This window comes from Megascapheus bottae, chromosome 5 (genome assembly GCF_031878675.1).
Source record: "Megascapheus bottae isolate mThoBot1 chromosome 5, mThoBot2.hap1, whole genome shotgun sequence".
Taxonomy (NCBI): Eukaryota; Metazoa; Chordata; class Mammalia; order Rodentia; family Geomyidae; genus Megascapheus; species Megascapheus bottae.
The window spans coordinates 7,356,542-7,371,117 of record NC_143513.1 but is presented as its reverse complement, the minus strand read 5'-3'; the positions used below and the strand labels follow the sequence as shown (position 1 = coordinate 7,371,117).

The 14,576-nt window shown below is 41.3% G+C and overlaps 1 protein-coding gene across 1 annotated transcript in view; it reads right to left on the bottom strand.

The window, feature by feature from the left end:
- Positions 1-14,576, bottom strand: part of Hecw1 (HECT, C2 and WW domain containing E3 ubiquitin protein ligase 1) — a 277,245-nt gene that overhangs the window by 56,119 nt on the left and 206,550 nt on the right. The window contains exons 12-15 of the mRNA XM_090332620.1: positions 11,103-11,253; positions 7,475-7,611; positions 5,185-5,306; positions 3,200-3,385 (exon numbers count right to left, since the gene is read on the bottom strand). Coding sequence (XP_090188746.1) covers positions 3,200-3,385; positions 5,185-5,306; positions 7,475-7,611; positions 11,103-11,253 — 596 coding nt within the window. The remainder of the gene's footprint in view (positions 1-3,199; positions 3,386-5,184; positions 5,307-7,474; positions 7,612-11,102; positions 11,254-14,576) is intronic.

The window sequence follows — 14,576 nt, the reverse complement described above, 5'->3', positions numbered from 1 at the left end:
AGGCTTACACAGGCTTGGAAATTTACACAGGTTTAGAAATTATTTTGGGGGAAGTATGAATTTATAATTTCAAATATTGGATATCATTATAAACAAGCCTTTTAAAGGGCTCTACAAAATATCACACAAGAAATTGCATTATGGAAGTAAAATATACCTATCTTTCAGGACAAAAATAAATAAAAATTATCCAAATAACATGTGAATAAATTCTTGTGGATAGCTATAAAATTTCCCCTAATATCATTTCACACAGACAGGAAACGGACTAGTGTCCAAATTGGTGTTCTGAAAACCTGGTCGAGTTAGTGTAGGAGGCCATATTAAACCTATTCAGCAAGAAACACCAGTTAACTGCAGTTTAGTAAAAGGCTATAATTTCATCATCTATAATATTTCATAAAAAAGAGTAAAAGTTTCCAGTAAGAGTAGACTATGAGCGGGAACCTCCTTACATTTATAAACAGGTTTGCAGTGGTCCTTGGTATTATGAGTAGTAGCTCCAAGAAAAACACAAGAGCTCAGGATGATGAAGCTCAGTACTCTAAAACTGCTCAAATACAACCTAGTAATTCTGAACATCCATGATTTGAAACTGGGTGCACGTTACGTCCTGAAATTCCAGTGGCATACATTAATAATGCTCATTAAAACTAGATGTTATTTCATGCCCTTTACACAAATACTGTGGATGTGTCATTCATTACTTTAATATTAATTCATTAATTCTTGTTAATTCATTATTTTCCACACCATGAAGCCCAGCAAAGATAGACTTCCTTTCAACAAGCCTACAATGTTCATTTTCTCACTTCACTCAGGTGTATTACGTGCCCTTTTTGGTATGTGAGGATTGCCACAAACTTTACTTTGCTTTTGAGGAGACCTGTTTCCACAAAGTTAAAAGCAGGCAACAGCAAACCACAGCTGTGGATAACATGGAATTGATCATCCTCAGATCTCAGCCTCCTGACTGGCCGGGATTATAGATGTGAGCCACTGAGGCCCGCTTGTGAAATATTTTATTTTAAACCCAATAGTCATCTAGAGTTCATTCTGAATCCTCGATTGGCAAAGCTTTTGTGATTTTTATTGTCAATACCAGAGTTTGAACTGAGAGCTTTTCGCTTATTCAGCTGGCACTCTACTACTAAAGCCATGCCTCCTACCCAAGTTTTTGCTGATTAATTGAAGATGGTGTCTTTTTGACTGTTCTATCTGGCCTAACTTTGAATAGAAATCCACCAGAAGTCAGTCTCCTGAGAAGCTGGGATTGCAGTTGTGAGTCACCAGCCCAGCTAAAGCTTCTGATTTTAAGGTTGCGCTTAAATTTATTATCTTAAAATATGGCTTTGCACGTTCTATTTATTTTTTTTAAATGTGATCATTTAAAAAATGTCCAGTGAGGGCCGAGAGTGTGGCCTAGTGATAGAGTGCTTGCCTAGCATATATGAAGCCCTGGATTCGATTCCTCAGTACCACATACACAGAAAAAGCCAAAAGTGGTTCTGGGGCTCAAGTGGTAGAGCACTAACTTTGAGAAAGCTCAAGGACAGGGCTTAGGCCCTAAATTAAAGCCCAGGACTGGCAAAAAATAAAATAAAATAAAAGATGTCCCATAGACTCTTGAAAAAAATGCGTAAGCTCTATTTTTATGTCTCTTTTAAATCATAGCCAAATAAATATAATATAGAATTTACTATTTTAACCATTTTCAAGTGGACAGTTTCCATGGGGTGACTTAGTTTGTTCTCTCTCTGTCTCTGTATCTCTGTCTCTGTCTCTCTTTCTCTCTCCCCCTCTCTCCCTCCCTCTCTTTTTGTTGGTCATGGGTCTTGAACTCTGTGCCTAGGTGTTGTCCTTGAGCTCCTCATCTCAAGGTTAGTGCCCTATCCCTTGAGCCATAGTGCCAGTTCTGGTTTTCTAGTAGTTAACTAGAGATAAGAGTCTGGTAGTCTTTAGTGTCTGGGCTGGCTTTGTACCTTGATCCTCAGAACTCAGCCTCCTGAGTAGCTAAGATTACAGGCATGAGCCACCACGCCCTGTGCTTTGTTCTCTTATTGACAATTATCATCAGCATTCATGTTTGAAGTTTTCCATTTTCCCAAACTGAAATGTTCTACCAATGCAACAGTCAAAATTCTTTCCTTTCTGAAGCCACTGAAAATCTCCCTTCTACTTTCTGTCTTTATCAATTTTACTATTCTAAATAGTTCATATAAATTGAACTCTAATCTTTTGTGTCTGGCTTACTTTACTAAGCATAAAGTTGCTATGACTCATTCACCTCAGAATTCAATCAGAATTTCACTGCTTCTCAAGGTTAACTACTATTCCATTTAGCGTATGTAATGTTTTGGGTAGTCATCCATGTAACCTCTACTTTAACAAAAACAGCAGTAAATGTTTCATTAATACAAAGTTATATTTATTTAATATGATATGGTGTTGTCTAGCTTATAAGCTATCCTATACATAGGTCTTGCTGTGTAGCACATTGTAGTGATCCATTGAAGGCCAGATTTACAGTACAGATATATACCACCAAACCTGCTTCAATTTCAGTTGTGTCATTGATTAATATATGGTCTTCAGCTCATTTAATGAATATGGATTTGAATTTGCCATTATATACTATTACTATTTCACACAATATTGATATATTTTTAAACTTTTTGAATCATTTCTTAGATATATTTCTTTATAAAACCAGATGTCGTTCCTAAATTTGAAAATGTTTTCCTTTGGCATATGAGTTTATCTTATTTGTACCTATTGACGTAACTATTGTGCTTGGCTTTACTTTTCTAACCTCCTGTTTATTATTTCTATTCCTTTGTTTTTTTTTTCATTTTTCCATGATTGTAAAACAAACAAACAAACAAACAAAAACTAAACCAAGCCGAACCCAATCCCTTCCATTTTGCTTTATCTTTCAGAGGAATTTGGAAGAGAAAAATCTTGCCTGCAGTGGCACAAATGGGTTGTGGAATAACATACATACTTCGTTGCCCCTGCCCACTGCTCCCAGCGACAGTATTGAGGCTGAGAGTCTTCCATGGGGACAGTCACCACCTCTTCACTTATGGGTGGCTGAGAGCATCCCCAAGTCACATGACTGTCTCGCATTCTCCCCCATCTTCTCCCTGGTGAATCAGTGATGAAATAAGTGAGAGCCCCCCACATCCATCACTCTCACCTTTCCCTGCTGGTCTGTTTTGATCTCCCAGCCCCGGGGCAGTTCGAGTCGAGTGTCTGCAAACATGTTGATGAAATTCACCAAGTCTCGGTTGTGCTGGTAGCGTTCAAAGTTTCGAGCATCTCGTCGGACTTTCAGAATCATGTGCTTTAAGCAAGTGCTACTGGTAAAGACTCGGTAGGCGCTCTGAGCCCATTCAGGGTGGATGAGGGTAGAGGGTGGAAAATTAGAAAAGACACACACCAAGTAAACTGTGAACACTTGATCATCAGGTAAGGTGACTGCTATACAGAGATTTATCATGAGCTTGCCAGGGAGGTGTCAGAAGCACTGTCAACACCCAGGGGCCTCTAACTGACATTGGGCTGCCTTGGACACAGCATGTTTTTCTCTGAGCATCGCTCCTTCCTTCTCATTCCTTTCTCTGACAGCAGAGTTTGCTTTTTGTCCTCTTACCTGTCTAATTAATATATGGCAGTAATTTAGGGCCTTGGGGTCACAGAAGGCCGGATCTTAGGAAGTCTGCAAGCATGGGGATCCTACTTAAAACCTTAAAGTCAGGGAACTAGAAGAACTGAAGAAACTTTTACATGCTTTTAAATGTGTCCTGTGTGTGTGTGTGGAAAAGGGACACACTACAATAAACAATAAATCCAGAGAGGGTTGACCCAGTGGTTTCTGCAGTCTCAGGGCCAGTTGGTATCCCAGGCCTAGTGTCTGCCATCTTTGCCTCCCTTTTGATATTCCTCGTAGTATTAGCACTGAAATGTCATTTTGTGTCCAAACATTAATATCTTCCTACTTCAGTCACAGCCTCCACCATTGCATCACAGGAAAGCACCTGCCTAATGGAATCGTTACGAGCTAGAATGCACAAAGAAGGAACAACTTGAGTCTCATCTTCTACCTACTCTGAACACAGGAAATCGGAACATTAATGACTCCCTGAGAAATCTCTCTCATTGGAGCCCTCCCTTGCCATGCCCCTGGCTCCTTCCTGGGATGCTTCTCTCACTAGAATCATTGACTCAGCTCCTAGTCTTGGCCCCTTTCCACCTCCACCAAAGTCCCTGGCTACGCGACCCCAGTGCCCAGAATCACCTTAGGTTTCTGTTGCCCACTGCAGTGGACCCAGACTCAGTCACATGGCTAACCAGATATTTGCTGCTGTGTTTCCAACCCTTTTTCCCTGCCCAAGGGCACCCACCCCCACCAGCTCTGGAACCTGCACAGTTGGGTCCTTCCTCATATATTGTCCCTCTGCCTGACTTCTATCTACTGTCAATCCTCAGGACTCAATTCAGATGCTATCTTCTGCTTCCTGGCAGTCCCCAGATGTTTTAATGTGCTCTCCATTTGAGCTCTGTCCTGTTCTGAAGGCTCATCTTTCCACTTGTCATTCCTACTGTCATTGTGTCTCCAGTGCTTAGATTTGTGCCTGAACTTCAGAAAATGTTTGTTGAATGCAAGGATGATATGGTGTTTATTTTTATTTCTGGAAAACATTTCTTCAAAATGCAATGAGAAAAAATACTTATATAAAATCTTAGGGCTAGGAGTTTGGCCTACTGGTAGAGTGCTTGCCTAGCATGCACAAAGACCCAGGTTCGATTCCTCAGTACCACATACATAGAAAAAAAGCTGCAAGTGATGCTGTGGCTCAAGTGGTAGAGCTCTAGCCTTGAAAAAGCCCAAGGACAGTGCCCAGGCCCTGAGTTCAAGCCCAGGACTGAGAAAAAAAACCCTATCACTTGAAAACATGGTTCAAAAGGAAACTGAGTTATTGTTTTAGGAGAGATCTACTTTGAAATTTGTTTCGTGAAAGTGATTTGATAAAGTGGGACAAAATGGCCACTTCACATGAACATGGACAGAGATGTCTTTTGAAATTTCCTTGTATTAGGTAGAATTCTCGCCTCTTTCAATCTGTCCAATGACTGTTTAAGCTCGATGGAGCTGGGCTTCTCTGCATTTAGAGCACTCACATAATTGGCGTGCAGCACAGTGAAGAATTCAGGGTTGGTGATAAACTTGACCGCAGGGGACTGCAACAGTAAGGTGATTTTTTGTGAGTTGACAGGAGAAAGGGAGTCTTCTCTCCTCAGGTCTGGCAAAAGTGAAACAAAGGAACAAATAGATTGGCCTTTAAAAATAAAAGTCCTTTCTGAATCAGAACAGCATGCAGGCTCCACCCCCTCAGTCAGCTGGCTTTCACAGAGCCCCACAGGCCAATAATTCCTTAGTTTTAGACTCTTTTTCAGATGCTAGGATATTTTCTTATACATCATAAGGTATATTGGGTATGGATCCAAATCTAGACATAGAATATATTTCTTTCATATATACCGGATATATATAGCTTGAAGGCAATTTGATGCATATTTTAAGACATTTTCTTCTTATGAGATCCACTTGCTTCATCCCTGTGTACTACAGGTGTAGGCTACTATACTTCCTTTATGCAATATTTTAAAAACATCATTTTGCACACAAATGTACATTTCACACTATGGAATTTCCCATGTGTATCATTCCTTTGGACAATGTTTCTGGGGCCATTTTGGATTTGGAATGGATTCTCAACAACTATTGTTTTCTGTAAGTCAATTAAGAACCATTAGTTCCTACTAGCATCCTTGCATGCCTTAGGCTCAAGTCTTCCCTATCTCCCCATCTCCCTGCTCCCTCTTTTTCTATTGGGGTTCCAACTCAGGACTTCCCTCTCTCTCTCTTTTTGCTAATTTGCTCAAGGCTTGTGCTCCATCACTTGAGCCATACCTCTACTTCCAGCTTTTTGCTGGTTAATTGGAGATAAGGGTCCCATGTACCTTTCTACTCAAATAAAAGTTGCCTGAGTAGTTGGGATTGCAACTACTAATGATACCCTAGTTCCTGGCTAACAGGAGTTAGGATGGTTGTTGGAAGAACAGGCCATACCAGCCACCTCAGAGGCTTTTGGCAGACTGAGGACACGTGTGTGATGGCAGGAATATCCTGAGAAGCCACTGGGCTGCACTCAGCTCCCATCATTGCCTACAGATCCTCAGGATCAAACAACTACAGATAGAACAATTTGTTACATAATAATTACTAAGTAATCCAATACTGAACCCAGAAATTTTCTGTCCCCCCACCACCGCTAGATTTGTCATGTAGTTTCTCAGAAGACTGAACAATAGGAAAAGTTAATCTAGTCAGTAAAAGGAAATAGGATGGAGGCCGTTGAAGTTGTTGGGGGAACTGTGGACCTGCAATAACTTGGAGCCTTCTTTTGGCAAATAAATCTGCCAGTCCACAGAGATGCTGAATTATTAGGATATCACTTCACTAGTATGACATCGTTCTGGGCACAAAAAGTGAAAGCCAGGCTCTTGCTGCGCGCATGCGTGTGTATGTGTGCATGCGTGTATGTGTGTGTGTGTGCCTGTCCTGGGGCTTAAACTGGGGACTGGGGGCCTAGGTGCTGGCTCTGAACATCTTTTGCTCAAGGTTAGCTCTCCACCACTTGGGAGACAGGTCCATTTCCAGCCTTTTGGTGGTTAACTGGAGACAGAAGTCTCACAGACTTTCTTGCTTGGGTTAATTTTGAACCACAATCCTCAAATGTCAGCCTCCTGAATGGCTAGGATTATAGGTGCGAGCTACTGATATCTGGTAGTCTCATGCCTTTTGAATATCCTTCACTGGATTCTGTTCAGGCAGGTTCATAAACAAGAAGACCAACAAAACCAGGCTCTTGGCAAAAAAAAAAAAAATGCTGTTCAACAGTATGTATTACCAGAAGCCTGCTGGAAAATCCCTTTGTCTTCAGGTTCCTCCCCAGAGAGATGATGAATTTTCTCCTAAATATAGACAAGTAAGTGTTCCTAGATCTGCTCATTTGAAAGGGAACTTTTTACTGCATGTTTTCTTGGTAAGCAGAAAAACTTAAGATACTAATAAATACTTTTCCTTAATGACACATGACTAAAGCTACGTGATACACAAAATTGTTGTGATGCCCAAGCATTGTATACAGAAAGCCCATGCCCAGGATCTATTTACTTTCCCAGCTCTAGGCTGTCTTCCATGGTGGTGGCATTTGTCTCATCTCCTTCCGAGGTTTCTATAGGCCAGCTTGTATTGCCTCCTTTACCTTTTGGGTACAATGCCTCTCTCTCTTCTAACCTGATCCTTTGTGCAGTCTTTCTCCCATAGCCTGTCACTCCTGACAGTAGGGGCTGGGTGAGGGGTTTCTACTCTATCCCCGGTGTGTGGGCTTTTCGCCTCGAGTACCTGAGTTTGGCTGGGAGGATTCAGCTTCGGAGTCACTCCCTCCACCTCCATTTCCTCCTGGGACTTGCTCGCCATTCTGACTTCCAGACTCTTCTTCAGGTCTCTCAGTTGCAATGGTTCGCTGAATGTTTTGATACCTTTACATTAGAGAATAGAAAGACAGCCATTATTCTTTTGTTTGCTTGCTGGCAGGCCAAGGCTCTGAATCAGAGAATTGTAGAAATCTATGAAGAATTATCTTAAATGTTAAGGGGAAAAACAGGCAACAGGCTGAAAATGCTCAAAAGATGACTAAAACAATTAGCAATACAAGTGTCTCTAGACTATTTGATTTTGCAAGCTAGGATGCGTTTGGAGTATGCTAACTCTTAAATATCAACACAGTCGGGTCCTGGTGGCTCCTGTTTATAATTCTAGCTACATAGAAGATTGAGATCTGAGAAGTGTGATTCAAAGCCAAATTTAGATAGGAAATTCTGTGAGACTCATCTCTAATTCATCAGCAAAAAAAAATGCCAGAGGTAGAATTGTGGCTCAAGTAGTAGAATGCCAGCTCTAACTGAATAAATCTAAGGGACAGCACCCAGGCCCCGAGTTCAAGCCCAGGAGTGGCATACACACCCACCCACCCACACACACACACACACACACACACACACACACACACACACAAAATAAACATAAATAAAAACTGATAATGAAAAGTAGTTCATGCATTAAATGACAACTAAGGTATGGAATTTACCATTATACTATGTTTACGAACTGGAATGATTATTCGACTCACCTACTCTTGTCAGGTAATTGATAAAATTGGGAAGAGGTTGTGGAAATCTTATAATAAAGATATTTTTATCTCAATGATCATCTTATTTTTCCTTCTACATTAGAACCATCGCTGCCAGTCAATCCCCTCCTCAGGTACTAAATATGTACTAGCCCTTCCATTATGCACAGCTCTGTGCCAGTCAGTCAAGTTAGAGAATTAGAGTGGCCATGTCCTTGGAACACATGTAGTTGAGATGGAGCAAATGGGCAAATGGTGTGTGAACTATGACTCTAGCTGTGAAAGACTGTTCTGGTCATGGAAGATGACCAGATGTGTGGGGCCATAGATAAGGAGAAGTTGGAGTTGGGACTTGCCTCAAAGCTTGCTAGGAAGGAATATTTGTCAGAAGAGAAAGCAAGTGAAATCAAGGTGCCCTAGGCTGAGAATGGGTAAACACTGGTAAAGACGTGGAGGGAGTGGCAGGGAACACCTGTAAGCATTCCCAGTGCAGGCCACAGCTAAGTGACCTACAAGATTTTTCAAAAATCACAGAAGACTCCCAAGCCCCATCGAGTCTGTAGTTTGGTAGCTTTGGGTTAGGACCTAAGGTTTGCATTTCTGCTTCACATTGCAGCTATGTCCTGAGTGGTCCTGAGGCTACTGGAGCAGGGATCACCTTTGAGAACAGCTACACTTGGGGGTAAGCAGCTGCTTACAAACAGAGATAGCCGCCAGACACCAGTGGCTCATAGCTGTAATCCAAGCTACTCAGATTCAAAGCCAACCCAGAGAAACAAAGTCTGTGAGACTCTTAGTTTTGATTAACTACCCCAAAGCTGGTCATGGAGCTATGGGCTCAAGTGGTTGAGAGCCACCCTTAAACACAAAACATCAGGGACAGTGAAAGGCCCTGAATTCAAGCTCCAGGACCAGCACACACACACACACACACACACACACACACACACACACACACACACACACGAGACAGCTCCAGATACATACTTAGAATGATCACTGAACATAGTGTGGAGAATGAATGGAGGACAGGAGACTGGAATCAATGCTGGTACAGGAGTCAGGATATGCTGGATATGTGACCCACAATGGTGGGTCAGCCTGCTGGTGTAGGGAAAGCACCCACCTTCTGCAGGGATTCCATGATCAGTTTTACCTGTCAATAGAAGAGTTTTTGCCCCTTCTTGTCCTTTGTTAGCTTGGGTTTGTTCCACATCCTGTTACGTTTAGAAAATTGTCCAATTGTCTGGTTCCTGTTTGCTCTACCTATTTCCCTCACTCTAACTAGCCTCTTCATTTTCTCCACATGAATTTTGTTTTGCCTAATGACTCCCAGCCCCTTTATAGAGAAGCAGTGATCCCCATGAGAGTTTCAGGCAAGTTCAGGTTATCAGAAAATGACCCCTATGTGTTCACGTGTACGTTCTGAGGCAGCCAAATGACAGAACACTTTTAAGTGTTTGAAAGCTGTAGGTTAAGTATTTAAAAGCCTGAGTGCTTATCTGAAGGCTGTCTGACCTTCCCTAAGGAGGTTTTTTTCCTAAGAAGGGAATAATTTATCAAAACCTAAATTCCTTTTCTCTTTATCTGTTCCCAGAAGTCTGGCTAGCTCCCCCAGTGCACTTTGCTCCACTGAAGCATACCAGCATTTACTCATGAAAGACTGTAAAACCCTGGAGGATCCTCTTTTTTTTAGGCAAAACAATTCTAAAGAATCTCTTTCTTCCTTCTCTCCTTTAAGTCTCTCTCTTCTATCTTTCTGTCTGTCTTTGTGATTCCCCGCCCCCCTCTCATTTTGATCTCAATCAAATCATTCTGCTACCTCAGACTATGGAGTAGCCAGAACTATGAGTCTAAGCCACCACACCACACTTTAAAGATATTTTCAAACTTTTAGAATTATTACATATAGGTATGGAGAAACTATGAAACTAGGGTGCTATTGCAAATAAGTGAGAGGGGGCCAATTAAAGTATTGGATGTGCAAGGAAGAATGATGGAGTGGGTGAGCTGGATAGAAGTAGTGTATACATATGAAGACACATTGAGATGAAATCCCTTTGTCTACTAAATATAAAACTGGATATTGGTGGCTCACACCTGTAATCTTAGCTGGTCAAGAGGCTGAGATCTGAGGGTTGTGGTTTATAGTCACCCCAAGCAGGCGAGTCTATGAGACTCTAATCTCCAATTGAGCAGTGAAAAAGCTAGAAGTGAAGCTGTGGCTCAAGTAGTAGAGAGCTCGTCTTGAGCAAAACAGTGCAGGGACAGTATTCAGAACCTAAGTTCAAGCTCCAGAACTGGCACACACACACACACACACACACACACACACACACACACACACACACACACACACACACGATTTTTTTAAAAAGCCATCATTGAAAATTCATGTCATATTTTTAAGATCATTTTCATTGCAGCTTGTAATATTTTTTTATAAAGCATATTGTCAGAATGTTTTAAAAGTTCCGTTCCCTTTTGAGAATCTTGTGATGGCTATAGACCACTTGGCCAGGAAAAAGAACATAAAAAGTAGTGTACTGATGTAAAATCTAGCATTCAATCTCTGGAGAGTTCCTGGACTCCTCCCATGCTTAGAGAGTTGGCTATGATTAAGTACTCCTCTTTTCCAGGATTCCCCATCGCTAAGGGACAGTCCAACTTGTCTTCTGCCACCAACTCAGCTTCCCTAGGTCACGCTATGAGCAGGTTTCTTAAGCTACTTCATTAGTTTGCCATCTCCTCATTCTGAGCAGAGGAGTGTGAGAGAAGAGTCTGGCTGCCACTCTGGGCTCCCTGGGGTGTACAGGAATGTGTTGCATACTGATCACCAACCGCCTGTTGAGCTGCTCCATCTGGTGGACGGACCCGGATCTCCGCATCCCATCCGGGGTGGCTGCTGCAGTGGGGCGCTGCCAGGTGGTTGTGCGGTTCACGTGGTCCACATAAAAGACCCGCCCGTGGCTGTCAATGCGAGCTTCCCAATCTAATGTGTAATAAAAGGCAAAAAGAAAATCAAGGACAAGATCACCACTTCCAGGTTGGATATTGGTAGAACTCACCGTTGGCTCACTGCCTCTCTCTTCCAAGCACCTGCCATACCTTTGGGGAGAGGGGTGTGGAATTGGGCCTTTAGAGAAGAGTCCAATCTGCTCACACTCTTTGCAGGGTCATTTTTGACAGAGACTATGCTTCCTTGAAGTGAGCTATGTTCAGAAATAAAGGTTTCTAGAGAGAAATCCTGCTTAAATTTGTTTCTTAAACTAACCTATTGGGTTATACTGGTGGCTCATGCCCAGCTACTCAGGAGGCTGAGATCTGAGGAATGCTGGGTGAAATCAGAGTGGGCAGGAAAGTCCCTGAGACACTTATCTCCATTTAACCACCAAAAAGCTGGAAGTGGGGTTGTGGCTCAAGTAGTAGAGAGCTGTTAGTCTTGAGCAAAAAAGCTCAGGGACAATGCCCAGGCCCTAGGACCAGCACAGGCATGTATGTATACACACACACACACACACACACACACACACACACACACACACACCACAAAATTCTGTTGGTTTCTCAGGTGGTAGGTGTGGAAGAAGACTGGATGCATCCTCCAGGGATAGCTGATGCTTCGATTCTGAACTGCAGAATCTGCTCTTCGCTAAATCTAAAAGAGGGTGAGTCACAGAGGGACAATGATTCTGTATTAAAAGCAATCCTAACTTTGGTCTAAAACACTGCCCCTGCAACTTGACATGACCTGGTTCTAATATTTATGGGGCCTCGGTGATTTCTGAGAGGGTGAGTGGAAGGGTTCAATGCTTAGAGTTTCAAAATACCCTTTGGATAGATCATAAATTCACAATGAATACTCAGTCTACCTGTGGCTGCCAAATATTTCTAGCCAAAACCAAACCAACCTGCCAACAACTCAGGGAAAAACATTTAAAAAATTAACTCTTTAGTTGCTAAATAAGCATTCTAAAATAGTAGAAGGAGCCCACAGTAATACACTTTCCAAATTAAACCCAACCCATAGAAAGCTGAAAGGCAGGAGCACAGATGAGGCACAATATGCGGCACAGACATGCACTGAGGGGTGACAAGGTGCATGGGAAAGCCCTGGAAAGAAAGAGGACTGGAAGCCATGTTCACCCCTGAACTTGATGTAGAAGAGCCATGTCTGCTGAGTGGGCATGGGCAAAGCTGTTAGACTCCATACTTCACCATGGAGTGGAAAGAGTGGTAATCTGATAATGTTATGCTGAAAGTATATTGGATTAAAGGAAAACACACACACACACACACACACACACATACACACACACATACACAGTGATTGCAAAAATGAGAAAAGCTCTCAAGAGGAAGTAGCTTTTGGGAGTAAGGTCAAGTATTAACTATTCAGGTAATGACATAGCAACTTGTAGTATTTTTAATGGAAAAGTACATTTGGCCTATTTGTGGTCTTATATGTACACTGCATATTTGTTTGGAAACCTCATGGCATATGTCTGACTTGAAGGACTTTTAAAAAGTTCCCAATGGAAACCCAAATATTAGGAAACACTAAATGTAACTTTCAAAACAAACCAAAGGGGAAATGGTGCTTTGATTTGTATAAGTATGTTCCAGAAGCTTAGACTCAAAGTGGTGATTAGATCATTCAGCCATCAATGATAGTTCCTTGTAAATATGCAGAGAAGTGTTGAGTCAGAGTCTAAGTGTAATAGTGTTACCTGATAATTAGTCTGATCCCCCAAAAATTGAAATGGGCAATGTTTTTTCCTGAATTATCATGACTCACACAACTAAGAGTAAGCGTTCATCTTTTAAGAGCATTACACTGTTTAATTCACTTGAAAAAAATGTCCTTTTAACCCTAAGTATAGACTAGGGACTATGTCTGGTCCTAGAATACAGAGCTGAGTCATGCAGCTGTCCAAAATAAAAGCAAGACACTTTCACAGACGAGGAGTGAAGTTCTACAAATCCTCTAAGAACAGTATTAGGGAACTAAGCATCAGGATAATAAGTTCAAATATTTCTAAATCATTCATGTAGAATGATAGCAAGCCAGACATATAATTTTTAGGGATATAGTAACTATCTAGAATGTATATTGCTAGTTACACATTCTTGCACTTATTCATAGAAATGGTGAGTATGTTATCTGGGTTGATTTGTAAAGAATTTGCTTTGGAGACACATGATTGTCATCCTTGTCCTTAGAAGACAGAGACAGGACAGTCATGTGTTCAAAACTGGTCTGGGCTACCTAACGAGACCCCGTCTCCAACAAATCCATGAACAAACATGTCAAGCACCATGCCTATATTCCTAGCTATTCAGGAGGTTGAGGTTTGAGAACTGTGGTTCAGAGAAAATCTGGGCAGACAAACCCAAGAGATTATCTCCACTTAATGAGTAAAAAGCTGGAAGTGGAAGCATAGTTCAAGTGGTAGTGCACCAGCTATATGGAAAAAGAGGCTCTGAGTTTAAGTCCTAGTATTGGCAAAACTAAAATAATAATATAAATTTGAAAGAGAAAGAAAAAAGGAGAGAATTTACTTGCATCTATTTTATAGTAAAAACAAAAATCCAAATAGGTTTTCTGCTCTTATCATGGCTAGATGGATTAACACTATCATGTTATAGTTCACTTAAACAGACACCTGAAATCTATATGTACATAGTAGGGCAAGTTATCCAGTGATGAGAAGGCTGTTATTTGTGATGAGGGATCTGCTGAATGCAACGTATATGTTTTCTGTGAGGTTTAAGATCAGTGCTACCCTGATCATGTATCATTTTTTTTCTTAACCCAACTCCCTGTAATGCTTTACATTACAATGTGTTTTTGAAGAAATGCTATTTCATGTTTATAGTTTAGACCTTTCTCTTGAACTTCAGATTCTGATTGTTTTCTTAACACAACTACTTGGAGACATCTCAAATAGCAAGGTAAGAACCAAGCCTCTGGGTTTCCTTACTTAAACATGCTCTGTTGTATGCTCTCTTTCCCATCCCAGCTGTAGACAACTCCAGCTTTCTATGTTAAAACACTTCATTCTCCTCTCTGTCACTGTCTCTGCCTCTCTCTTGTATATACAATGTGTCATCAAATTTGTCTAATATCTCTCTCTCTCTCTCTCTCTCTCTCTCTCTCTATATATATATATATATATATATATATATATATATATATTCAGAACCTGGCCACATCTCTTCTCCTCCTTACCTTTACTGCCAGCCTGACCCACTTCACTACTATTTCTCAACTGGGGCACTGTAAAAATGTTATGTTATAACAGCTTCTTAACC